We start from the raw sequence: 27,304 nt of genomic DNA, 5'->3' as shown, positions 1-27,304 counted from the left end.
GCCCGGGCGGATTCCTGGGCACCGGGGCGGGCGGGCCCGCGGCCCGGGAGGCGCAGCGCGCGGCTGGGGAGGGGAGAACGGGCTCACCTGGGGCTGGTGGCTGGAAGGCACAGTCCGGGTCCCCCGGAGCCCGAACCGGCAGCCGGGCGCCGTCCGCCGAGGGGCTGAGCACTTGAAACGCCCACCGGGTGCCGTAGGGCGCCCCGCCAGGGCTGACTGGTTCTGCCGCCGGGCACAACTTGAGGGGAACCGGGCTGGCCGGCAGGGGCCGGACCTGCCCGCCAGCGCCCAGAGCCGCTGCCGAGCCGTGGTGCTGGGGCGGTGGTAGTCCGAGCGGCGGGGCACCTCCAGCCCGCAGCAAGTTCTCGATCAGGAAACTCTTGCCCAGGTTGCCAAAGCCCGGCGCGGCGGGGAAGTTCAGGAGCGAGGAGGAAGCCACCACGTCCCAGTAGGCGCCGGCGTGGGCCGCCACGGCGCTGGGGAGCATGATGCGCGCCGGAGCCTCTGCGCGCTCGCCTCCCGCCGCGCTGGAACGAGCTCAGCCGGCAGAGGAGGCGAGGACAACGAGGACCCTGGCGGGCTGGGGACGATATTATTTATTTGCGCTGAGCGTTGTTTTTTTAAAGGCGGGGAGGAGTGAATGTGGGAGGGGGAGCTGTGCTTTTCCCCGGCCCGCGGCGTAGGCTTTGCGGGCGCCGGGGGAGTCCCTCCCGCTGTCTCTGTAGATCCGGGCTTTTTTTTTTTTTCTAGTAGGCTGGAAGGTGTGTCCAACCCATCCATTCGTGTCACCCAGCCCACAGAGTGACAGACGCGGCCAACAATAAGGGCAACCCGAGAGTCCGAGCTTTGGCGAGGGGAGGGGACGCGAGGAGGGAGGAGGAGGGGTGCGGAGGCGAGGGGATCCCAGCCCTAGTCCGGGAGCCTGCGCGGCCCGGGGGAGCTTGGAGCCCGGCACGGAGCGCGGCCGGCGCTCACATTTGGAGAGCGCTCGGCGGACCACCTGTTGGCCGACCCCTGGCTCTCCGGGGCTGACGTCACTTCGGGGCCACCAGGGGAAGTGAATGGGAGTCACAAGTGTCCTGGAGGGTATAATCATCAGAGAAAGTCACGTGTGTTACTGAGACTTGTGCAGATGAAAAGGCACCTTTTAAAGAACGCGTTGTTTGTGTATGAAATGTGGCCCCTGTTTGTTTTTAAGGGGAAAGGAAATGAGTCTTTTTGGAAGACCCTTACAAAATTTCTCAGTTTCCAGCAATTCATTTCCAGTCACTTTTTGGGTAAGATTTGATTTAGGAGTCACTTTAGAAGAGGTGATCTAATAAATTTTGATTTAGGAAAGGGGATCTTAGTTGGAGTTGATTAAATGGCAAATAACAGGTGCTTGGGTCCAAATTCCAGGAAGAAAGCCACCATCAAAGCAAAGGTGGCCAGGGACTCTTCAGAGAGACCAGGGTGAGAACTCTGAATTCCTTAGGATTACAGTTACTCTTTTTTTTCTTTCTTTCTTTCTTTCTTTTTTTCCTAGAAATGTGGATATTTTTCAATTTATTAACAGTCTGCTAAATATACAACAGAGGATGAGATGGCGGTATGGCATCACCGACTCGATGGACATGAGTTTGAGTAAACTCTGGGAGTTAGTGATGGACAGGGAGGCCTGCGATTCTTGTGTTCGCAAAGAGTCGGACACGACTGAGCAACTGAACTGAAATAGAGACTGGACAGATGAAAAAAGCTTGTGTGTCTTTAAATGTTCTAGTTAACTACAAGGCAACTTCATTTTGGAAACTGTTTTACCTTGATAATAAGTTCAAACTGTGACTTTTGTCAATTTATACTTCCCACTGCCTCTCTCCTGTGCAAATTTAGATGTGTTTATTTAGAATGTGGTTTTTAAAGGATGTTTTCAAAGTTTGGGGTCACATGTAATGTTTTACTTTTTACCCTAAGAATAATTTTGTCCCTAAAATGTTGGCCAGGTTTGTTACATAGATTTCTTTTTGAAAATTCACCTGGTTGATTTGTGTTTCATTTACACTTGGTATGTCCAAAGATGTTTAAAGGCCCACACTCCCGGCTGCTGCTGCTGCTAAGTCGCTTCAGTCGTGTCCAATTCTGTGCAACCCCATAGACGGCAGCCCACCAGGCTCTGCAGTCCCTGGGATTCTCCAGGCAAGAACACTGGAGTGGGTTGCCATTTCCTTCTCCAATGCATGAAAGTGAAAAGTGAAAGTGAAGTCTCTCAATCCTGTTCAACTCTTAGTGACCCCATGGACTGCAGCCCACCAGGCTCCTCCATCTATGGGATTTTCCAGGCAAGAGTACTGGAGTGGGGTGCCATTGCCTTCTCTGCCCACACTCCCTACTTGTTGCCCAATGAGAGAGAAGTTACTGGCAAGCCTGGTACATGTTACTAATATTCATTCACTTACTGATTGAGTCAGCATACCTTTACAGAGCATTTCATGTATATTGAACCCTATTGGTGGTCCTTGAAATATATAGAGAAGAGAAAGATCTGGTCCTTACTTTGTATTAATAATTCACAGCCTAGTGATGTGGAAAAACAAATAACATCTGAAAAAGGACTTGAAATTTTGAGGGAAAAGTATGAGAAAACTTCCAGAAGTCTCCCCTACACTGAGTCTTAAAAGTGGACAATGGTTGGAAATAGGGTATGAAGCAGTAACCTTTGAAATTAGCAAGGAATAGAGAGATTACATCATCACCACCATTCCCATATCATAGCCACCATTTATCCAGTGTTTAATACATTAAAGCTGGGTTGAAACTCAACATTAAAAAAAGACTAAGATCATGGCATCTGGTCGCATGCCTTCATGGCAAACAGAAAGGGGGGTACAGTGAAAGCAGTGACAGATTTTCTTGGGCTCCAAAATCACTACAGACAGTGACTGCAGCCATGAAATTAAAAGACGCTTGCTCCTTGGAAGGAAAGTTATGACATACCTAGCGTGTGTGCTCATGTGCTCGGTTGTGTCTGACTCTTTGCGATCCTTTGGATGGTAGCCCACCAGGCTCCTATGTCTGTGGGATTCTCCAGGCAAGAATACTGGAGTGGGTTGCCATTTCCTCCTCCAGGGGATCTTCCTGATTCAGGGATTGAACCAGCATCTCCTGCATTGGTAGGCAGATTCTTTTACTAAGCAAAAAATTGATGTTTATTAGGTAATACCTTTAAAATTTAAAGAGTTGATTTCCACAGCATATCCTCACCTACCTTGCTGCTGCTGCCGCTAAGTCGCTTTAGTCATGTCCTACTCTGTGTGACCCCATAGATGGCAGCCCACCACACTCCCCCATCCCTGGGATTCTCCAGGCAAGAACACTGGAGTGGGTTGCCATTTCCTTCTTCAATGAATGAAAGTGAAAAGTGAAAGTGGAGTTGCTCAGTCGTGTTCAACTCTTAGGGACCCCATGGACTGCAGCCTACCAGGCTCCTCCGTCCATGGGATTTTCCAGGCAAGAGTACTAGAGTGGGGTGCCATTGCCTTCTCCGTCACCTACCTTAGTTAATATGCAACTCTGTAAATGCTTCAGACCAAAAAAATAACTTGATTCTAAGTGACTTGGGCAAGAGACTTTTCATGGGGAGCAAAGAGAGGCGGAAACCCGTTCGTGGATGATTGAGGGTCCATAGAAAATAGGAAAGTAGAGATTGAAGAACCATGGGGGAAAAGCTAAAGAAAGTCATGGGTTAAAAGCAGAGATGCAGAAAGGTTGTATAAACGTGAACCCAAAACAACAAAGTAAATGGCAACGGGACCACACCTATCAATAATTACCTTAAATGTAAATGGGTTGAATGCCCCAACCAAAAGACAAAGATTGGCTGAATGGATACAAAAACAAGACCCCCATATATGCTGTCTACAAGAGACCCACCTCAAAACAAGAGACACATACAGACTAAAAGTGAAGGGCTGGAAAAAAATATTTCATGCAAATGGAGACCAAAAGAAAGCAGGAGTCGCAATACTCATATCAGATAAAATAGACTTTCAAATAAAAGCTGTGAAAAGAGACAAAGAAGGACACTACATAATGATCAAAGGATCAATCCAAGAAGAAGATATAACAATTATAAATATATATGCACCCAACATAGGAGCACCGCAATATGTACGGCAAACACTAACGAGTATGAAAGAGGAAATTAATAGTAACACAATAATAGTGGGAGACTTTAATACCCCACTCACAACTATGGATAGATCAACTAAACAGAAAATTAACAAGGAAACACAAACTTTAAATGACACAATGGACCAGCTAGACCTAATTGATATCTATAGGACATTTCACCCCAAAACAAGCAACTTCACCTTTTTCTCAAGTGCACACGGAACCTTCTCCAGAATAGATCACATCCTGGGCCATAAATCTAGTCTTGGAAAATTCAAAAAAATTGAAATCATTCCAGTCATCTTTTCTGACCACAGTGCAGTAAGATTAGATCTCAATTACAGGAAAAAATTGTTAAAAATTCAAACACCTGGAGGCTAAATAACACGCTTCTGAATAACCAACAAATCATAGAAGAAATCAAAAAAGAAATCGAAATATGTATAGAAATGAATGAAAATGAAAACACAACAACCCAAAACCTATGGGACACTGTAAAAGCAGTGCTAAGGGGAAGGTTCATAGCATTACAGGCTTACATCAAGAAACAAGAAAAAAGCCAAATAAATAACCTAACTCTACACCTAAAGCAATTAGAGAAGGAAGAAATGAAGAACCCCAGGGTTAGCAGAAGAAAAGAAATCTTAAAAATTAAGGCAGAAATAAATGCAATAGAAACTAAAGAGACCATAGCAAAAATCAACAAAGCTAAAAGCTGTTTTTTTGAAAAAATAAACAAAATTGACAAACCATTAGCAAGACTCATTAAGAAACAAAGAGAGAAGAACCAAATTAACAAAATTAGAAATGAAAATGGAGAGATCACAACAGACAACACTGAAATACAAAGGATCATAAGAGACTACTACCAGCAGCTCTATGCCAATAAAATGGACAACTTGGATGAAATGGACAAATTCTTAGAAAAGTATAACTTTCCAAAACTGAACCAGGAAGAAATAGAAGATCTTAACAGACCCATCACAGGCAAGGAAATCGAAACTGTAATCAAAAATCTTCCAGCAAACAAAAGCCCAGGACCAGATGGCTTCACAGCTGAATTCTACCAAAAATTTAGAGAAGAGCTAACACCTATCTTACTCAAACTCTTCCAGAAAATTGCAGAAGAAGGTAAACTTCCAAACTCATTCTATGAGGCCACCATCACCCTAATTCCAAAACCTGACAAAGATGCCACAAAAAAAGAAAACTACAGGCCAATATCACTGATGAACATAGATGCAAAAATCCTTAACAAAATTCTAGCAAACAGAATCCAACAACATATTAAAAAAATCATACACCACGACCAAGTGGGCTTTATCCCAGGAATGCAAGGATTCTTCAATATCCGCAAATCAATCAATGTAATACACCACATTAACAAATTGAAAGATAAAAACCATATGATTATCTCAATAGATGCAGAGAAAGCCTTTGACAAAATTCAACACTCATTTATGATTAAAACTCTCCAAAAAGCAGGAATAGAAGGAACATACCTCAACATAATAAAAGCTATATATGACAAACCCACAGCAAGCATCACCCTCAATGGTGAAAAATTGAAAGCATTTCCCCTGAAATCAGGAACAAGACAAGGGTGCCCACTCTCACCACTACTGTTCAACATAATGTTGGAAGTTTTGGCCACAGCAATCAGAGCAGAAAAAGAAGTAAAAGGAATCCAGATAGGAAAAGAAGAAGTGAAACTCTCACTGTTTGCAGATGACATGATCCTCTATATGGAAAACCCTAAAGACTCTACCAGAAAATTACTAGAGCTAATCAATGAATATAGTAAAGTTGCAGGATATAAAATCAACACACAGAAATCCCTTGCATTCCTATATACTAACAATGAAAAAACAGAACGAGAAATTAAGGAAACAATACCATTCACCATTGCAACAAAAAGAATAAAATACTTAGGAGTATATCTACCTAAAGAAACAAAAGACCTATACATAGAAAACTATAAAACACTGATGAAAGAAATCAAAGAGGACACAAACAGATGGAGAAACATACCGTGTTCATGGATTGGAAGAATCAATATTGTCAAAATGGCTATTCTACCCAAAGCAATCTATAGATTCAATGCAATCCCTATCAAGCTACCAACGGTATTTTTCACAGAACTAGACCAAAGAATTTCACAATTTGTATGGAAATACAAAAAACCTCGAATAGCCAAAGTAATCTTGAAAAAGAAGAATGGAACTGGAGGAATCAACCTGCCTGACTTCAGACTCTACTACAAAGCCACAGTCATCAAGACAGTGTGGTACTGGCACAAAGACAGAAATATAGACCAATGGAACAGAATAGAAAGCCCAGAGATAAATCCACGAACCTATGGACACCTTATCTTTGACAAAGGAGGCAAGGATATACAATGGAAAAAAGACAACCTCTTTAACAAGTGGTGCTGGGAAAACTGGTCAACCACTTGCAAAAGAATGAAACTAGAACACTTTCTAACACCATACACAAAAATAAACTCAAAATGGATTAAAGATCTAAATGTAAGACCAGAAACTATAAAACTCCTAGAGGAGAACATAGGCAAAACACTCTCCGACATAAATCACAGCAAGATCCTCTATGACCCACCTCCCAGAATATTGGAAATAAAAGCAAAACTAAACAAATGGGATCTAATGAAACTTAAAAGCTTTTGCACTACAAAAGAAACTATAAGTAAGGTGAAAAGACAGCCGTCAGATTGGGAGAAAATAATAGCAAATGAAGAAACAGACAAAGGATTAATCTCAAAAATATACAAGCAACTCCTGCAGCTCAATTCCAGAAAAATAAATGACCCAATCAAAAAGTGGGCCAAAGAACTAAACAGACATTTCTCCAAAGAAGACATACAGATGGCTAACAAACACATGAAAAGGTGCTCAACATCACTCATTATTAGAGAAATGCAAATCAAAACCACAATGAGGTACCATTACACACCAGTCAGGATGGCTGCTATCCAAAAGTCTACAAGCAATAAATGCTGGAGAGGCTGTGGAGAAAAGGGAACCCTCTTACACTGTTGGTTGGAATGCAAACTAGTACAGCCGCTATGGAAAACAGTGTGGAGATTCCTTAAAAAACTGGAAATAGAACTGCCATATGACCCAGCAATACCACTTCTGGGCATACACACTGAGGAAACCAGATCTGAAAGAGAAACATGCACCCCAATGTTCATCGCAGCACTGTTTATAATAGCCAGGACATGGAAGCAACCTAGATGCCCATCAGCAGATGAATGGATAAGGAAGCTGTGGTACATATACACCATGGAATTTTACTCAGCCGTCAAAAAGAATTCATTTGAACCAGTCCTAATGAGATGGATGAAACTGGAGCCCCTTATACAGAGTGAAGTAAGCCAGAAAGATAAAGAACATTACAGCATACTAACACATATATATGGAATTTAGAAAGATGGTAACGATAACCCTATATGCAAAACAGAAAAAGAGACACAGAAATACAGAACAGACTTTTGAACTCTGTGGGAGAAGGTGAGGGTGGGATGTTTCAAAAGAACAGCATGTATACTATCTATGGTGAAACAGATCACCAGCCCAGGTGGGATGCATGAGACAAGTGCTCCGGCCTGGTGCACTGGGAAGACCCAGAGGAATCGGGTGGAGAGGGAGATGGGAGGGGGGATCGGGATGGGGAATAAGTGTAAATCTATGGCTGATTCATATCAATGTATGACAAAACCCACTGAAATGTTGTGAAGTAATTAGCCTCCAACTAATAAAAAAATTAAAAAAAAAAAAAAGCAGAGATGACTATGTCTATATGATGAGAAAAAAAGAAGTGCTCCAGACAAGAGGCTGAAGGTTAAAAAGAGATGGGGCTGTTTGATGGAGCCAAGAGAGGCGATGAGCCCAGCACAGGCTGAGTGGGCTCTTTCTCTCCTGGGAAAGAAGTGCTCCAGGCCCCAGGCCCATTGTTATGCAGCCAAGTCGGGGATGAAAGACTGCCTTTCCCAACATTATCTTTATCTTCAATTAACACCGGACTTTTTTTAGTTAGTTCAGTGGACATCACAAATTATTTTTTAGGAGATCAACAAGTAGTGTTTCAGATGTGGAGGGAATCCTTTACACCTTTACATGAAAGCCTGTAACCTCCAGAATGGAGTGTAAGGCTTAATTCTGAACCAGTCTTGTCTTCAGCCACTAATTTAGAGAACGTATTGCCCAAACCCAGCTAGGATTAGCAGCATCCCAGGACTAGAACACTGTCACATTTCCTCAAGCAAATCTCTCTTAGAGAATGTGAAATTGAAAGGGTCAGGAGTTGGCATCACTGAGCTTCCAAAACATATTATATATGACTGTCTCTGTACCTGCCTGCACAGGCTACATAAATGTTTAAATGTGTCCTAGAATTCTGTCTGACCCTTGCTTTCACATGTGTGGTAGTGAGGTTATGGGAATGGCTCTATATTCCTTAATTTGCTTAAGTAGCTGTTGTGCTTAGTCGCTCAGCTGTGTCTGATTCTTTGTGAGCCCATGGACTGTAGCCCACCAGGTTCCATCCATAGGGATATTCCAGGCAAGAATACTGGAGTGAGTTGCCATGCACACCTCCAGGGGATCTTCCCAACCCAGGGATCTAACCCAGGTCTCCCACATCGCAGGTGGATTCTTTACCATCTGAGCCACCAGGGAAGCCCAAGTAGCTATTAAAAGCTACTGATACTTATGAGAAGAAAAAAAAAAAACCCAATAATTGACAATGCACTAAGTCTCAGCCATTTTGCTACAGAGCTGTCATTCCTTAAAGAATTGCCTTGGCCTATGCTGGAATCTGGTCCAAAAAAAGAACTTGAATGCCTTCAAGTTTACATGCGTAAAACCTGTGGGATAGCCTTGTGTAAAATAGTGACTGTGAGTTAGCGTTTAAGGTTGCGACAAGGGGAGAGAGTTCATAGGGAAAAGTAAGACCTATGTTGTCATTAGACTGGAGATGTAGGCTGGGGCCAGATTGTGTCTTGTATGCAGCACTCAGGATTTGGTACTTTGTCGTTAATGAGGTATGCATAAGAAAAAATTATAACTATGTGTGATAATAGATGTTAACTAAAGTTACCATCAGTTCAGTTCAGTTCAGTCACTCAGTCCTGTCCGACTCTTTGTGACCCCATGAACTGCAGCACTCCAGACCTCCCCATCCATCACCAACTCCCTGAGTCCACCCAAACCCATGTCCATCGAGTCGGTGATGCCATCCAACCATCTCATCCTCTATCGTCCCCTTCTCCTCCTGCCCTCAATCTTTCCCAGCATCAGGGTCTTTTCAAATGAGTCAGCTCTTCGCATCAGGTGGCCAAAGTATTGGAGTTTCAGCTTCAGCATCAGTTCTTCCAATGAACACCCAGGACTGATCTCCTTTAGAATGGACTGGTTGGATCTCCTTGCAGTCCATGGGACCCTCAAGAGTCTTCTCCAACACCACAGTTCAAAAGCATCAATTCTTCTCGCTCAGCTTTCTTTATAGTCCAACTCTCACATCCATACATGACCACTGGAAAAACCATAGCCTTTACTAGATGGACCTTTGTTGGCAAAGTAATGTCTCTGCTTTTTAATATGCTAGGTTGGTCATACCTTTCCTTCCAAGGAGTAAGTGTCTTTTAATTTCATGGCTGCAGTCACCATCCGCAGTGATTTTGGAGACCAAAAAATAAAGTCTGACACTGTTTCCACTGTCTCCCCATCTATTTCCCATGAGGTGATGGGACCAAATGCCATGATCTTAGTTTTCTGAATGTTGAGCTTTAAGCCAACTTTTTCACTCTCCTCCTTCACTTTCATCAAGAGGCTCTTTAGTTCTTCTTCACTTTCTGCCATAAGGGTGGTGTCATCTGCATATCTGAGGTTATTGATATTTCTCCCAGCAATTTTGATTCCAGCTTGTGCTTCCCCCAGCCCAGCATTTCTCATGATGTACTCTGCATAGAAGTTAAATAAGCAGGGTGACAATATACAATATAAAGTTATGATGGTAATCATCAAATCATTATGTCTGTATACCTAAAACAGATTGTATGTCAGTTTTTAAAAAGCAATGAGATGTGATCTCCTATTTGCATTTAAAAAGACCACTTCTGTGGTGTGGAGGCTATGCAAAGATTTGGAGAAGACTGTGATTGGAGACGATTAAAGTAATTCAGTCAAGAGTTTGGACTGGGTTTGTGGCAATGATGATGGAAAGAAGGAGAGTCTGAGAGCTATCCAGAAGGTACCTGTGACTGAGGAAGTCTTGTCTCTTGTAAGGAACCTGTGTGCTTAGTTTTATCAGACCATGAGAACTATATAGCCATTGTGTTTCCTAATGTGTTTTCAGCGCCAAGAAGTTGAGCTAATTTTAGAGTTCAATGGCAGCGACTCTCTTAGCCTGCATTTCCCTCATCTCCAACCTCTCCTTAGCTCACTTTACATCTTTTTTTAATTTTAATGCCTCTGTGGTATGTATATCCATTTAGTCTGTCTCCTCAAAGCCTTTAAGTAGTAAACAAATACAGCAAACAGGTAAACCTCTTCTTTTAAATGCACATGTTTACAACAGCTCCGTTAAGACCTGGACCTCTGCAGTGGCATCTGAAGAAGCTCTTCCCATCCCTCCATAATCAGCAGAATTCTTCCCTTTGAGCAGGAGCACCTCTGTGCTTGGTGGAGAGAGACGCTGTCTCATAGACATGGTGGAAGTCTAGGATGAACCACTGACCTCTCATTGGTAGCCTCTGAGCACCTACTCCAACAATCAAACATCTTTAAAAAGATGTGGAACTTCCCTGGTGGTTAACTTAACTTGTGGGTTAAGGCTCCATGCTTCCAATGCAGGGACACAGATTGGATCTCTAGTGGGGGAATTAAAATCCCACATGCCACATGGTGCAACCAAAAAAAAAAAGTCACGGTGAGAAGCTAGGTTCTGTTCTCAAAAGGGAAGCTTCAGGAACCCATGATAGCCCTTTTAGTAACCTGGAAACCTCGCTGGTACAGGGTTACTCAAGGAGAAACAGGTTTTTCCCAGTAACTGCTAACTGTAGATTCTCTCCATAGCTCAATACCCACTCCTGACTCAGAGTCTTGGGCAGATTACATCCTAATCCTTGAGTTAGAGGGAAAAAATTATTTTAAAGAAAACTACAGGAATATGTTAAGAGGTAGGCATATTCAACCACTTCAATAATCATTACTCAGTTGAATTCTAAATATCCTCCCACTCCTTCCACCCCATCTCGTTCCTATAGACTTCTCTGATCTTTGAAATAAATTCTAAAAGCCTGGCACACATTTATAAATATGTTTTCAGTGTTGACCTGGCAGGACTCATGCTCTGATTGTCCTGCTTTTCCTGCACATGTCTTTCCTGGCTGGCTCTGTTGGCGTTGGTAGATTATTTTGCCATGCCTCGGGCATTGTTCATCTCCGTGCCCTGCATTCTACCTCCAAGCTCTATTTTACTGACTTTCTTCTGTAACTGGGAGACTTCCCAGTTTCTTTCCAGGCCATTCAGTTTCTCTGGCATTCCTCGCTCATTGATCATTTCTAACCACATCTCCGCTTGTACTTGTTTGGCCCGAAGTGAAATGTGAGAGCCACTGAAAGATTTTGAGGAAATTACCCTGAGTGCTGCTGAGCAGCGGCTTTTCAACCGTCTCTCATTAGCTCAGTGTCCTCACAGTCACAGGTGCCTCTCATTCATATTGAAATCCTGCAAAGCTTTCTGGTTGGCCCTGAATTACAGCTTTGGACAAAAGGATGGATGCACCCTGCATGGTGAATTTTGTCATATTCCCCAATGTTTACACCACAGTAGTCCCTTCCAATGAGTATTAAGTTGTTTGCATTTACTACCAAAATTACGAAGTACACACAGGGCATTTAATCCCTTGGTGAAGCTCCACTCTAAGGCTATGAATCAGGCTCTCTGAACCAAATTTAGATATGTTAATTACCTTGCTTCAGAGTGTCATTTCTCTGGTGAGAATTTGTTTCATGTAAAATAGAACAAGTGTTTTAGGTCAGTAAACAAACATTAATCCCTACAGTTTGTTTCTAGTCCTCCCCCCGTCCTCTATTGAGTTCCATAGCTTTGATTTATTTGGAAACTAGAGCAATATTACAAAGCTTCTATGGTAAGCGTTGCTTGAAAGTCAACCATGTAAATCACACGGTATAATTCTCCAGTGACATTCCTTATGTCCCTTCAGTACTCTCCCTGGTTTTCAAGTTCCTACCCTCTCTCCATCATTCCATCTACTAATTACCCCCAGCCCCGCTCCAACACCTTTGCTCTAGCTCACATTCTTTCTTTAGCTACAAACTTTGACCAGCAGTAAACTTGGGAAATGTCACATCACTTAACTGAATGACACACCAGGGTCTTTCATTTCTTCTTATTTTGCAACATTTCATTATAGATTGCATTGTTTGATTAAACATGTTCTGCCAAAGTCTCACCTTTTTAATAGAGTGTAACTACTAATTAGTCTTCTAGTTAGGTTAATGTTAGATTTGGAAATAACGAGTTTTGCTTTCTTTAAAATATTCTACAGCTCTGACTTCTTACTAATCCCAAATGGCTTCTCCTAGGCAACACTCTGTCAATGTACGGTTTTAATGTATTTGTTACAAATGTATATAATGTTCAAAGATAGGGGTAGGTTAGGTTTTGCTCTGGTAACACATGACTGTAAAATTGTAATGGCTTAGAGCAGTGAAAGTTTATGTCCATTTCTGGTGGGCCATAACTGTCCTCGACACAGAATTTATTCAAGAATTCAAACCTAGGGAGTAAGCTCCATCTGAAGTATTTCTGGCCTCTTGGTTGAAGGAAAAGAAAGTATAGCAAAGCATATACTAAGTCTTAAAGTTTCTGCCCAAAGTGGGCACATGTAACCTCTGCTCACTTTTCACTGGCCAAAGCAAGTCATGCTTGAGTTCAATAGTGTGAGAAAATAAAATCCTGCTGTAAGGAGGGACAGTGTGCATATGTGAATAGTTTTAAAGTATACCACAGTATCCTAATCATATAATGTTCTGCATTAATTAAAAATCAAAACATACATATACTACTCCTGAGAAACCTGTATGCAGGTCAGGAAGCAACAGTTAGAACTGAACATGAAACAATAGACTGGTTCCAAATAGGAAAAGCAGTACGTCAAGGCTGTATATTGTCTCCCTACTTATTTAACTTATATGCAGAATACATCATGAGAAACGCTGGGCTAGAGGAAGCACAAGCGGGAATCAAGATTGCCGGGAGGAATATCAATAACTTCAGATATGCAGATGACACCACCATTATGGCAGAAAGTGAAGAAGAACTAAAGAGCCTCTTGATGTAAGTGAAAGATGAGACTGAAAAAGTTGACTTAAAGCTCAACATTCAGAAAACTAAGATCATGGCATCTGGTTCCATCACTTCATGGCAGATAGATGGGGAAACAGTGGAAACAGTGGCTGACTTTGTTTTTCTGGGCTCCAAAATCACTGCAGATGGTGATTGCGGCCATGAAATTAAAAGACTCTTACTCCTTGGAAGGAAAGTTATGACCAACCTAGACAGCATATTAAAAAACAGAGACATTACTTTGCCAACACAGGTCTGTCTAGTCAAGGCTGTGATTTTTCCAGTGGTCACGTATGGATGTGAGAGTTGGACTATAAAGAAAGCTGAGCACCGAAGAATTGATGTTTTTTGAACTGTGGTGTTGGAGAAGACTCTTGAGAGTCTCGGACTGCAAGGAGATCCAACCAGTCCATCCTAAAGGAGATCAGTCCTGGGTGTTCATTGGAAGGACTGATGCTGAAGCTGAAACTCCAATACTTTGGTCACCTGATGCAAAGAGCTGACTCATTGGAAAAGACCCTGATGCTGGGAACAATTGAGGGCAGGAGGAGAAGGGGATGACAGAGGATGAGATGGTTAGATGGCATCACTGACTCGATGGACATGGGTTTTGGTGGACTCTGGGAGTTGGTGATGGACAGGGATGCCTGGTATGCTGCGGTTCATGGGGTCGCAAAGAGTCGGACATGACCGAGCAACTGAACTGAACTGAACTGAACTACTGGGTTATAAAATCAAAAGAAAATATGATAAACTCAGCTGATCATAGAAGGAATTATCTTTGGTTTGTGTGAGTAGTAACAAAACCTCATAGTAATGCGATTATTAGTTAGATACCTATGCAGCTTTTTTCATTTATTTCTATTAATTATCTGGATTTTTCTTGCTTTGCCTAATATAATTGTTTATCTGAGATAGCACTGAATAATTTTTAGTGATACTTTTGTATGGCACAGATCACTGACATCAGATTTTTAGACATCTTAAGCTGTAGCACAAATGTTTCTGTATAAATCAGTCTTTACTTCTTTAGTCATTACAATGACATAACCATTCTCTCAAAATATGTTGTTTAGTGAACTACTCTAGTTAAAAATAGAGAAACAAACTTCTCCCTTCATCACTGTTTTTTTTTTTAATTGAAGGACAATTGCTTTACAATATTGGTTTCATTTCTGCCATACATCAACGTGAATCAGCCATAGGTGTACGTATGTCCCCTCCCTCTTGAACCTCCTTCCCACCTCCCACCTCCCAGCCTTTCTCACCCCTCCTGCTTGTTACCGAGCCCTGGTTTGAGTTTCCTGAGTCATACAGAAAATTTCCATTGGCCATCTATTTTACATATGGTAGTGTATAAGCTTCCACATTACTCTCTCCATTCATCTCACCCTCACCTTCCTCTCCAATGCCCGTGTCTGTGGTCTGTTCTCTTTGCCTGTGTCTCCAAGGCTGCCCTGCAAATAGGTTCGTCAGTACTATCTTTCTAGATTCCATATATATGCATTAATATATATTTGGTTTTCTCTTTCTGACTTACTTCACTGTGTATAATAGGCTCCAGGTTCATCCACCTCATTAGAACTGACACAAGTGTGTGCCTTTTTATGGCTGAGTAGTGTCCTATTGTGGCTCAGATGGTAAAGCGTCTGCCTACAATGCGGGAGACCCGGGTTCGATCCCTGGGTCGGGAAGATCCCCTGGAGAAGGAAATGGTAACCCACTATATATTTTTGCCCAGAAAATCCCATGGACAGAGGAGCCTGGTAGGCTACAGTCCATGGGGTCGCAAAGAGTCAGACACGACTGAATGACTTTACTTTATTGTTTCATTGTATATATGTACCACAGCTTCTCTATCCATTCATCTGTTGATGGACATCTAGGTTGCTTCCATGTCCTGAGAGTGAAAGTGAAAGTCGCTCAGTCGTATCCGACTCTTTGCGACCCCATGGACTGTCCATGGAATTCTCCAGGCAAATATACTGGAGTGCGTAGCCTTTCCCTTTTCCAGGGAATCTTCCCAACCCAGGGATCGAACCCAGGTCTCCCACATTACAGGCATATTCTTTACCAGCTGAGCCACAAGGGAAACCCAGGAATACTGGAGTGGGTAGCCTATCCGTTCTCCAGGGGACCTTCCCGACCCAGGAATCGAACTGGGGTCTCCTGCATTGCAGGCGGATTCTTTACCAACTGAGCTATGAGGGAAGCCCTACTGGAGTGGGTAGCCTTCCCTTCTCCAGGAGATCTTCCCAACCCAGGGATCAAACCCAGGTCTTTCGCATTGTAGGTGGATTCTTTACCAGCTGAGCCACAAGGGAAGCCCAAGAAAACTGAAGTGGGTAGCCTATCCCTTCTCCAGGGGATCTTCCTGACCCAGGAATCGAACTGCATGTCCTAGCTATTATAAATAGTGTTTCAAAGAACACTGTGGTACATGTGTCTTTTTCAATTTTAGTTTCCTCAGAGCATCACCCATTTGTTAAGAGTTGAACCTATTTGCTTGCTTCTGTTAAACGTAGTTATAGTTAACCAAAAGATAAGTACAACTTAAAGGTAAATTTTAAAGGTAAATTAATGCCCTTTTGAACTATAGCCACATAGCAAGTATCTCTCAGTTTATATATTCAAAAATATTTATCAACTGCCCTGGTACTTAAAGTGGACAACACCCTAGAGATATGATAGTGAATAAGACAGAGAAGGTCTCTTCTCAGGGAGTTTAAATTCTAGTTAAAGAGATAGAATACATTATTAATTAAGTGAAATAATTATATACTGTTGATAAATGATAAGAAAAAAATGAAATGGATACTGTGTTTAGGGAACTAACTGATATGTACTGAATATATTCAAAAATATATTTGGGAAATAAAATATATAGATCTTATTGCTGGATTGTATGTACAACAGAGAAAAATCAAGGGTCATTCAATGTCTGGCTAGATCAGATTAGTAGATGATAGTGTCATCAACTGAGATGGGAAAGAATAGAAGAAAATCAACTTTTAGAGGTAGCTGGCAGAAGAGGACTCCTATGTTTGACATGTTAAGTTTGAGAAGCTTATTAGATACAGGAGCACAAGCATCAAATAGGAAGAAAATAACATATATAACATCTAATATGTTTAATATACAATGTTATCATATGTTAGAATGTGCATAATATTTCTGTATGTGTGTGTGTGTGTATATGGAAAGAGAGATGGAGACAGAGTACACCATTTAGAGATAGACCAGAAGAGGTGGAGCCACAAAGAAGATAGAAAAAGAGTGGAAAACATCTTCTGTTAAGGGTCAGGTAGTAAATAGTTTAGGCTCTTCAAGTCACGAGGTCTCTGCCACAACTACTTAACTCTGCAGTTGCAATACAAAAGCAAACCAAAGACAATACAGACAATGTAGCTATGTTCCAATAAAACTTTATTTATGGACATATTTGAATTTCATGTAACTTTTACAATTTATGAAATATTATTATCCTTTTCATTCAAATTCAACCGTATAAGAATATGAAAACTATCCTTAGCTCACATGCGTGTGCATGTTAAGTCACTTCAGTTGTGTCCAACTCTTTGCCACCATATGGATTGTAGCCTGCCAGGCTTCTCTGTCCATGGGGATTCTCCAGGGAAGAATACTGGAGTGGGTTGTCATGCCCTCCTCCAGGGGATCTTCCTGACCCAGGGATCGAACCAACGCCTCTTAGGTCTCCTGCGTTGGCAGGCAGGTCCTTTACCACCAACACCACCTGGGAAGCCCCTTAGCTCACAGATAGGACAAAAGCAAGTGGTGGGCTAGATCTGGCCCGTTGCTGTAGTTCGCTGACCCCTGAGGGAAACTCCCTTCTTAGTTATCTGTGACTGTGAAACATGTTACCTTAACATTTAGCAGCTTAAAAGGACATAGATTTATTTTCTGACGGTGTCTGTGCTTCAGGAATCTAGGCTCAGCTTAACTGAGTCCTTGGCCCGGGGTTTCTCACAGGCTGCCACTGAGGTATTGGCTGAAGTTGTCACTGCAAGCCTTCACTGAGAGGGTCTGCCTCCAGGCTCACCCAGTGCTGGTTGGCAGGATTCTGTTCTTCACTGCCTGCTATCCAGAGATCTCTTTTAGTTTAGTGTTTTTGTTTTTTATTTTTAACCATATGGGCCTTTCCATAGGGAAGTTCACAACATGGCAGCAAGCTTCCATCAAAATAAAAAAGAGCAAGCCAGGGGAGAGTGAGCAAGTTGGAAGCCAGAGCCTTTTGTAATCTGATCTCAAAAGTATCACTTTTGCTGTGTTCTATTCCTTTCCCAGGTGGCACTAGTGGTAAAGAACCTGCCTGTTAATGCAGGAGACAAGAGATGCAATTTCCATCCCTGGATTGGGAAGATCCCCCTGAGAGGGAAATGGCAACCCACTCCAGTATTCTTGCCTGGAGCATCCCATGGACAGAGGAACCTGGTGGGCTACAGTGCATAGCATTGCAAACAGTCAAACACAACTGAAGTGACTTAGCACACACACATTCATTTAGAAGCAAGTTGCTAGGTCTAGCTCATGCTCAGGGTCAAAGGATCACACAAGGGCATGACTACCAGAAGTGGGGATCTTTGGGAGTTATTTTAGAAGCTGCCCCCTGCTAGGAGAATATGATATTACATGTAACAGAGGCTGAGAAAGGGGAGTGATTTCAGAATGCAGACGTGGTCAACACATAGTCAATGGTCAACACATAGTCAATGTGCTTAAAGGGTTAGAAAGATAAGGATGGGAAAGTATTTATTAAGTATAAGGGATTGATACAAGGAATGATTTGCAAGGAGAGTTAAGTGATATTTTATGAAGGCCGTTTTAAAGAGTTTTTGCTAGAAAGCAGTAATAGAGGCACAGACATAGAGAAAAAAATGCATGGATGCCGTGGGGGAAGGGAGGGGTGGGTTGAACTGGGAGATTGGGATTGACATATATACACTATCGATACTATGTATAAAATAGGTAAATAATGAGACTTATGTATGGCCAGAGAACTATACTTAGCCCTCTGTAGTGACCTAAATGGGAAAGAAATCCAAAAAAGAGGAGATACCTGTATATTAGAGCTGATTCACTTTGCTGTAAGGTAGAACCTAACACAGCATTGTAAAGCAACTATACTCCAAAAAAGTAAGAAAAAAAGGAATTTTTGCTAGGAAGAGTCTAAAATGAAGCTGTTTCTTGAGAGGTATATGAAGTAAGGAGGAGTCAAGGGGAAAAAAAAAGGCAGGCCATTCTACAGCATGCTTGTATGCTTATAGGAATAATCCAGTAGAAAAAGAAATTCTTGATGCGAGGGAGAAGAAAAACCAAAGAACTGTCCTTAAGAACAGAGGTGTTGAAATCCAGATGACTCATGCAAGTTTGATTCTCTGGTGGGAAGGAGGAAGCAACTTCTGTTGCAAATACATAGAAAAACCTGGGAAGAGATATCATTGCAGATATCATTGCAGACAGTTTGTTGATTTGATGGTGGAAAAATAAGGAAGTTCCTGGATGGCTTTCATATATTCAGAAAAGTGTGAGATGTTGCAAACTGATTGGGAGGTATAGACATGAAATAGAACACTATTTTTTTGATAAGTATGAAACTAAACTTACAGGCAATCTTAAGATTGCCTGGCATGTTAAGCTTTGTGTTCATGTTTTTAATGTCAGTCGGTCAGCCTGATGATTTGATTTTCTATAGTACCTTTTCAGCTGCTCAAGTTAGGGTAGGAGAAAATGGATAGTTTGAGGTTTTGCTGACATGTACTATGAGGAGGAAGAAAAGAGGCCACCCTTGTATTTTGTAAGAAGAAAAGAGAATCAAAGGCGAGTCCGTAGACTATCAGGCCAGTCTAAGGTGGGAGAGTGGTAAAAAATAGAGATGGGATGCTTATTTATAGAAACATGAGATTCAAAGGAAAAGTTGACCATTTAAAAATTCTTCATGTAAATAGTCTCCTTAGTAAGAGGATATTTGACAGGTGAAATCCGTGTTCAACTTTGATTTAGTTTGATTTGGTAATTTTGAATCAGTCAGAAAGAAAGGAGCTTTTCTCCTTTAAGAAATATGACCCTAAAACAAAGGAGTGTTTCACACAATCATGAAATCAAAATGGAAATTTGTGATCTTTAAAAGGAAGGGGAGGTTTGACAAGGAAAGGTGGGGGGGGGGCGGGTTCCTGTTGAGAACCAACTGTAGCAATCAGTGTTTCTCCTCTAGCTTCCTCACCCTGTAATTTCAAAACCTGGGTGTGCTAAGCCTGTGTAGAGCTTGCTGAAGATCAGTTGTCAGGCGCCACTCAACACTGTCTAATTCAGAATTAGCGTCAGCATCTTTAACAATCACCCCAGATGTTGCTAATGGACAGTGGGGCTGAGTGTAGCCCTTAGTTGGCTGGAAACTTCTGCTTCCTGCTTCTTGGAAACAAGTCATCATAGAAGTGTGCCTTCCGAAGACCTTCATGCCAAGACAAGCCCAAGCCATATGAAGAGGGTCTGGAAAATGCAGTGCCATTTAGAGAGAGGAGGGCTGACAGAGGGCAGTATCAGAGAGATACAGACAGACACTAAGACACATAAAGACAGTAGACATGTGAATGAAACATCTTGGATGTCCAGCTAACATGTTCCTTTCTTAGGAGTCTTCTCTATTTGTACTTAAACATGCTGAGGTTTCTTCCAACTGACAAAACAAAGCTCATCATTAACTTTAGAGATTCTTCTCTAGCATTTCTCTCTCTTTTTGCCTTCATGTTTACCTTCTAGAAAGGCTTGTCTACTTTCTAACTCTCCCCACCCCCGCACCATTCACTTCTCAAACTACTGTAACATGATTTCCTCTCTTATCCTACAGAGACCTGGTCATGCCTGAGTCATCAGTGATTTTTTTTTTTTTCCCCTAAACCCAATGGTCAAAGTTGGTCCTTCTTGAAATCCTCTTGATTTCTTTTAAGCTGATGATGCTTGTAACAATTTCCTCCTCCTAGAAACAGTTCCTTCTTTAACATTTTGGTTCCAGTCTCTTCTAATTTTCCTCTTACTTTTTGAACATCTCCTTATATTTATCAGTGTCCCTTCCTCTGATAGGATTCAATTCAATTCAGTTCAGTTGCTCAGTTGTGTCTGACCCTTTGCGACCCTGTGGACTGCAGCATGCCAGGCCTCCTTGTCCATCGCCATCTCCTGGAGTCTACTCAAACTCATGTCCATTGAGTCGGTGATACCATCCAACCATCCCATCCTCCGTGGTCCCCTTCTCCTCCTGCCTTCAATCTTTCCCAGCATCAGGGTCTTTTCAAATGAGTCAGCTCTTCGCATCAGGTGGCCAAAGTATTGGAGTTTCAACTTTAGCATCAGTTCTTCCAATGAATATTCATTGGAATATTCAGGACTGGTTTCCTTTAGGATGGACTGGTTGGATCTCCTTGAAGTCCAAGGGACTCTCAAGAGTCTTCTCAGCACCACAGTTCAAAAGCATCAATTCTTTGGCACTCAGCTTTCTTTATAGTCCAACTCTCAGTCCAACTCTGACAGGATTAGGGTCTCTTAAATTTTAGTGTTCCATAGGAGTGTCTTTTCTAATACTTTACACATTCATTGATTGCTCTAAATATGTATCTCTGTGCAACCCCTAGCTCCATGATGAGACTCATCAAATGTCTCTAGCCAAGATTCCTATCTGAACTAGTATTTTTAACCTGGGGTTTTCAGGCTCATTGCAGAACTCAGAACAACTTAGGTGGGAAAAAATTTGTATTTTTCTTCTCATTATTCTTTAACTGAAATTTAGCATTTCCTTCAATTATGAATGTAAGCAATGAACCACAATGGAACAATCAGTATCTATGCCAATAAAAGTCACAAATACTTTTATATCAAAATGCAGTTGTTGTAGATATCTTGAAATATGACTTACACTTATTGCTACCTCAAAATTTTGATAGTTATTAGACTCACCACTAGGCCCTGTCATTATTTAATATATAATAGGAAAATTATAGCTTTCCTATATCATAGATTTCCTTTTCTATATTTTGATAACTGTTTTTCAGCATACTTATTTTCCTTTTTTACCCTACATACTCTATTTTATGAAACAAATTTCTGAGAAAAGTTCCATAGTCTTTACCTGTGATAAACTGGTAAAGAGATCCATGAGACCAAAACTACAATTAATTCCCAAGATAAACTCAACTGTGCTGTATCCATGGCTAGATTCAGTTTACATATATTTTGTTTAGAATTTTTGCACCTATATTCATAAGTCAGGTTGGCCAATGGTTTTGCATTCCTATGTTGCCCTTTGTAGATTCTCTTCTTTTTTCTATTTTCTGGAATTATATGAATTGAAATTATGTTTCAAGAAAGCTTGGTGAAGACTTTTCTGTACAACTTAATAGATCAGGTGTTTTTGTGTGTGTTTGGAGGAGGGAGATTTTAACTACTGAATTACACTGGTTTTCTATATTTTTCTTGAGTCACCTTTAATAAGTTGTATTTCCTAGAATTGTATTAACTGCAATTTTATAGACAAAAAATATAATATACTTTTTTCTGTTTATGTTCTGTGAAATTTCTAATTATATTTCTTTTTATTCATAACATTATTTATTTTTTCTTTTTATTTTCTCTTGATTAGTCTTGCTAAGTTGGTTAGTAACTTTTACTAATTTTCACGAAATATTAAATTGGCATTTTGACCCTGTCTTATTGTTTTTATTGTGTTTAGTCACTTCAGTCGTGTCCAATTCTTTGTGACTCCATGAACTGTAGCCCACCAGGCTCCTCTGTCCATGGGATTTCCCAGGCAAGAGTACTGGAATGGGTTGCCGTTTCCTCCATGGGATCTTTCCAACCCAGGGACCAAACCCAAGTCTCCTGCATTGCAGGCAGATTCTTTACCACTGAGCCACCAGGGAGAATCCTATTAATCTAGGCTTAATGTCAGGGCAGGTAGAGAGCCAGACGACAGAGTTAGGAGGACACTGACCTCCTTTCCCTCCATGAATTCATCAAAAATACATCAACATGCAGAGCAGCTCTTGTTGGAACAACCTAGAGACTGGCAGAAATGGTCTTCTTTAACCAAGGCCCTACAGAAAGATTCACATGGAATCTGGTAGGAAGGGAGGAGAAGCAATCTGCTTGGAATCTGCACTCCTGATGGGGGACCAGGAAAGGAGAGGGATACCACATGCTAAGGGATCTTCTCCAGGGAGCAAGGGGTTCAAGCCACATATGACACCCCAGCACTGGGGTCCAACACCAGGAAGGCAAATCTCCTTAGCTGGACTGAAAACTAGTGGGGCTTACCAGAAGGTAATAAGAAACGGAGACTCTGCCCTTGAAGAGCACACGCATGCTTCCTTACTCCCAGTGACAATGCAGAAGCAGCAAGTTGAAAACTGCTGGTGCTTTGGCTGGCTTGTCAGGACTGCCCCAGCATGCCTCCAAGCCTGTGCCAAGCACATGATCCTACCCATCTTGCTTCCAGTGCTGCTGTCCATTAGGGCAGAGGCTGCCATTGCCAATGACAGTGTGTAAACTTAAAGGGAACAGAGACAGCTTGGACACGACCCTATCTCTGATCAGAGAGAAGGTAACCATTGCCAGCACACTCATCCCTACTTGTATTTAGGAGGCGTGAACCTAGCTCCAGGACAGAGACTGACATTGTCGGCAGGAGTGAAACCAGCTCAGTAGTGTGACATCAACCCCTGTGGTCCTGGCCCAACCTCTAACCAAAGCACACACAACAGGGAAAAAGTGAAACCAACACAGAAGTGAAGTCCCATGCCCTCAGGCCACTGCCACTTAACCAGTCAAGGTAGAGACTGCCATCACCAACATAAGAGAAATCCAGTTCCTTTAGGGATTTTGCTCCAGCACCTTGAGCCCTGCCCTTATACTTGATAAGATAGGGACTACCATTGGGCATCAGAGAAGCCCTGGATCACACCTGGCTAGGCTCTAGCCCCTCCATCTTTGTTGCTGCCTCCCACCAAGGTGGTAGCTGACAGCACACCCTGGGGGAAGATGTGACCTGTGCTCACTTCAGAATCTGCTTTCCTCCAAAGCCAGTGGGCATGCACAGAGTGCATAGAAAGTTCCCATACAGGGGCACCTCTCTGAGACTAGGATAGGTAGACAGAGAAAGTTAAACAAAATGTCAAGACAGAAGCCTATTCTTAAATAAAAGAACAAGAAAACCTGAAAAAAAAAAAAACCCAATGAAAGAAGGATAAAAAGTTTATCAGATAAAGAGTTCAAAGCAGTAATAAGAATACGAACTGAACTTGGAAAAATAATATATGAACACAGTGAGAATTTTAATAAATAACTAGACAATATAAAAAAGAACCAGCCAGAACTGAAGAGTAAAATAGCTGTAATGAGAAATAAACTAAAAGAATTAACATCGGATTAGTTGACACAAAGAATGCATAAATTATCTAAAAGATAGAATTATGGAAATCACCCAATCAGAATAGCAAAAGGAAAAACAACTTTTACAAAATGAGAAAAGTTTAAGGGATCTCTTGGACAGCAACAAGCATACCAACTTATGCATTATAGGATTCCCAGAAGAGCAAGAGAGAAAAGGGTCAAAAATGCATTCAATGAAATTATGACTGAAAGCATCCTGATCCTGAAGAAGGAAACAAATGTCCAGGTACAGGAAACAGAGAATCCCAAATAAGATGAACCCAAGGAGACCCACACCAAGACATAATTAAAATACCAAAAGTTAAAGGAAAAATTCTAAAGGCAACAAGAGAAAAACAGAGTCACATAGAAGGGAACTCTCATAAGACTATCAGCTGATTTTTCTGTAAGAACTTTGCAAGACAAAAGTGAGAGACTTCATACAAAATCTGATAACCTAGGATATTCTATACAGCAAGATTATCATTCATAACTGAAGGAGAGATAAAGAACTTCTCAGATAAGCAAAAAGTAAAACAGTTCCTCAGTACTAAACCAACCCATAAAGAAGTGCTATAGAGTCTTCTCCAAGTAGAAAAGAAAAGGTTACAATAAGAAAAATTTATAAGTAAGGAAAGATATAGTGAAGATATATCCCACTAGTAAAGATAAATATATAGTAAAGGCTGTGAATCAACCACTTTGAAAAGCTAGGACAAAGATATAAAAATTGTAAAATCAACCATAGCTGTAATAAATAGTAAGGGATAAATATGAAGATGTATAATATGACATCGAAAACACAAAATGCAGGAGAGGGCAGTAAAACAAGGTAGATCTTTTAAAATGTGTTTGAAGTTAAAATCAGTTTAGAACAAGTAAGTATTGTTATAGGTAAACATATATGAATCCCATAGTAATCACAAGTCAAAAACCTATAATACACACAAAAAATTAGAGAGAAAGGAACACAAGCATACCACTAAAGAAAATCATCAAACTACAAGGGAAAAAGCTGAAAGAATAAAAAAACAGAGAAAAACTAAAAACAACCAAAAAACAAGTAATAAAATGACAATAAGTACATACCTATCAACAATCACTTTAAATATCAATGGAATAAGTATCCCAATCAAAAGATACATAGTCATTGGTTGGATGAAGAAACAGGACCTGTGGGTGTTTTGCTTACAAGAGACTCTTTAGAGCTAAAGACAAATTTAGACTGAAAACGAGAGGATAAAAAAATATACAGCCTTGACGTACTCCTTTTCCTATTTGGAACCAGTCTGTTGTTGCATGTCTAGGTCTAACTATTTCTTCCTGACCTGCATACAGATTTCTCAAGAGGCAGTTCAGGTAGTCTGGTATTCCCATCTCTTTCAGAATTTTCCACAGTTTGTGGTGATCCACACAGTCAAAGGCTTTGGCATAGTCAATAAAGCAGAAGTATATTTTTTCTGGAACTCTTGCTTTTTCAATGATCCAGCGGATGTTGGCAATATGATCTCTGGTTCCTCTGCCTTTTCTAAAACCAGCTTGAACATCTGGAAGTTCACGGTTCATGTATTGCTGAAGCCTGGCTTGGAGAATTTTGAGCATTACTTTACTAGTGTGTGAGATGAGTGCAATTGTGTGGTAGTTAGAGCATTCTTTGGCATTGCCTTTCTTTGAAATTGGAATAAAAACTGACCTTTTCCAGTCCTGTGACCACTGCTGAGTTTTCCAAATTTGCTGACATATTGAGTGCAGCACTTTCACAGCATCATCTTTTAGGATTTGAAATAGCTCAACTGGAATTCATTCACCTCCACTAGCTTTGTTCGTAGTGATGCTTCTTAAGATCCACTTGACTTCACATTCCAGGATGTCTGCTCTAGGTGAGTGATCACACCATTGTGATTATCTGGGTCATGAAGATCTTTTTTATACAGTTCTTCTGTGTATTCTTGCCTCCTCTTCTTAATATCTTCTGCTTCTGTTAGGTCCATACCATTTCTGTCCTTTATTGAGCCCATCTTTGCATGAAATGTTCCCTTGGTATCTCTATTTTTCTTGAAGTGATCTCTAGTCTTTCCCATTCTATTGTTTTCCTCTATTTCTTTGCATTGATTGCTGAGGAAGGCTTTTCTTATCTCTCCTTGCTATTCTTTGGAGCTCTGCATTAAAATGAGTGTATCTTTCCTTTTCTCTTTTGCTTTTCACTTCTTTTCTTTTCACAGTTATTTGTAAGGCCTCCTCAGACAGCCATGTTGCTGTTTTGCATTTCTTTTTCTTGGGGAGGGTCTTGATCCCTGTCTCCTGTACAGTGTCACGAACCTCTGTCCCTAGGTCATCGGGCACTCTATCAGATCTAGTCCCTTATATCTATTTCTCACTTCCACTGTATAATCATAAGGGATTTGATTTAGGTCATCCCTGAATGGTCTAGTGGTTTTCCCCACTTTTCTTCAATTTAAGTCTGAATTTGGCAATAAGGAGTTCATGATCTGAGCCACAGTCAGCTCCCAGTCTTGTTTTTGCTGACTGTATAGAGCTTCTCCATTTTTTGCTGCAAAGAATATAATCAATCTGATTTTGGTGTTGGCCATCTGGTGATGTCCATGTGTAGAGCCTTCTCTTGTGTTGTTGGAAGAGAGTGTTTGCTATGACCAGTGCGTTCTCTTTGCAAAACTCTATTAGCCTTTGCCCTACTTCATTCCGTACTCCAAGGCCAAATCTGCCTGTTACTCAAGGTGTTTCTTGACTTCCTACTTTTGCATTTCAGTCCCCTATAATGAAAAGGACATATTTTGGGGGTGTTAGCTCTATAAAGGATGCAGCAGTTCTAAGTTAAAATTTTATAGCAGTACAGTCCTGCCTTAAGACACAAGAAAATTGCAAATAAACAATATAACCTGCAATTTAAAAAAAAATTAGAAAAAGAAGAAACAATGCCTAAAGTCAGCAGAAGGAAGGAAATAGTAAAGACCAGGAAAAAAAGTAAATAAAAGAGACCAAAAAAATGATAGAAAAGATCAATGAAACCAATAACTAAAAAAAAAATAAAGTTAATATGCCTATAGTCAGCCTCATTAAGGGAAAAAAGAGAGGGTCCAAATAAACAAAGTAAGAAATGAGAGAGAATATCAACCAATATCACAGAAAAAAAAATCAGAATACTATAACCGTTATACATGAACAAGTTGGACAATCTAGAAGTACAGAAACATTTAAGACTCTGGACAAAGATCAAACAAAGTTGTTTGATCAAACAACTAAGAGACAAATGTCCTTAGTCGCTCAGTTGTGTCTGACTCTTTGTGACCCCATGGACTGTAGCTCACCA

At 41.1% G+C, this 27,304-nt stretch overlaps 1 protein-coding gene and 1 long non-coding RNA gene across 4 annotated transcripts in view; one reads left to right on the top strand and one right to left on the bottom strand.

Moving 5' to 3' along the window:
• The window catches only part of DBX2 (developing brain homeobox 2), a 36,788-nt gene extending 35,995 nt beyond the window's left edge, over window positions 1-793 (bottom strand). Inside the window, exon 1 of the mRNA XM_043886389.1 lies at window positions 88-793. Within this exon, the coding sequence (XP_043742324.1) occupies window positions 88-487 (400 nt within the window). The 5' untranslated portion in view covers window positions 488-793. The remainder of the gene's footprint in view (window positions 1-87) is intronic.
• LOC122682977 overlaps window positions 1-27,304 on the top strand; it is a 64,811-nt gene that overhangs the window by 678 nt on the left and 36,829 nt on the right. The gene's annotated exons all lie outside the window — the stretch shown is intronic.

Source organism: Cervus elaphus, chromosome 3, assembly GCF_910594005.1.
Source record: "Cervus elaphus chromosome 3, mCerEla1.1, whole genome shotgun sequence".
In the NCBI taxonomy this organism is placed as follows: domain Eukaryota; kingdom Metazoa; phylum Chordata; class Mammalia; order Artiodactyla; family Cervidae; genus Cervus; species Cervus elaphus.
The sequence above is the reverse complement of the archived record's forward strand: the minus strand, read 5'-3'. Positions and strand labels throughout refer to the sequence as shown.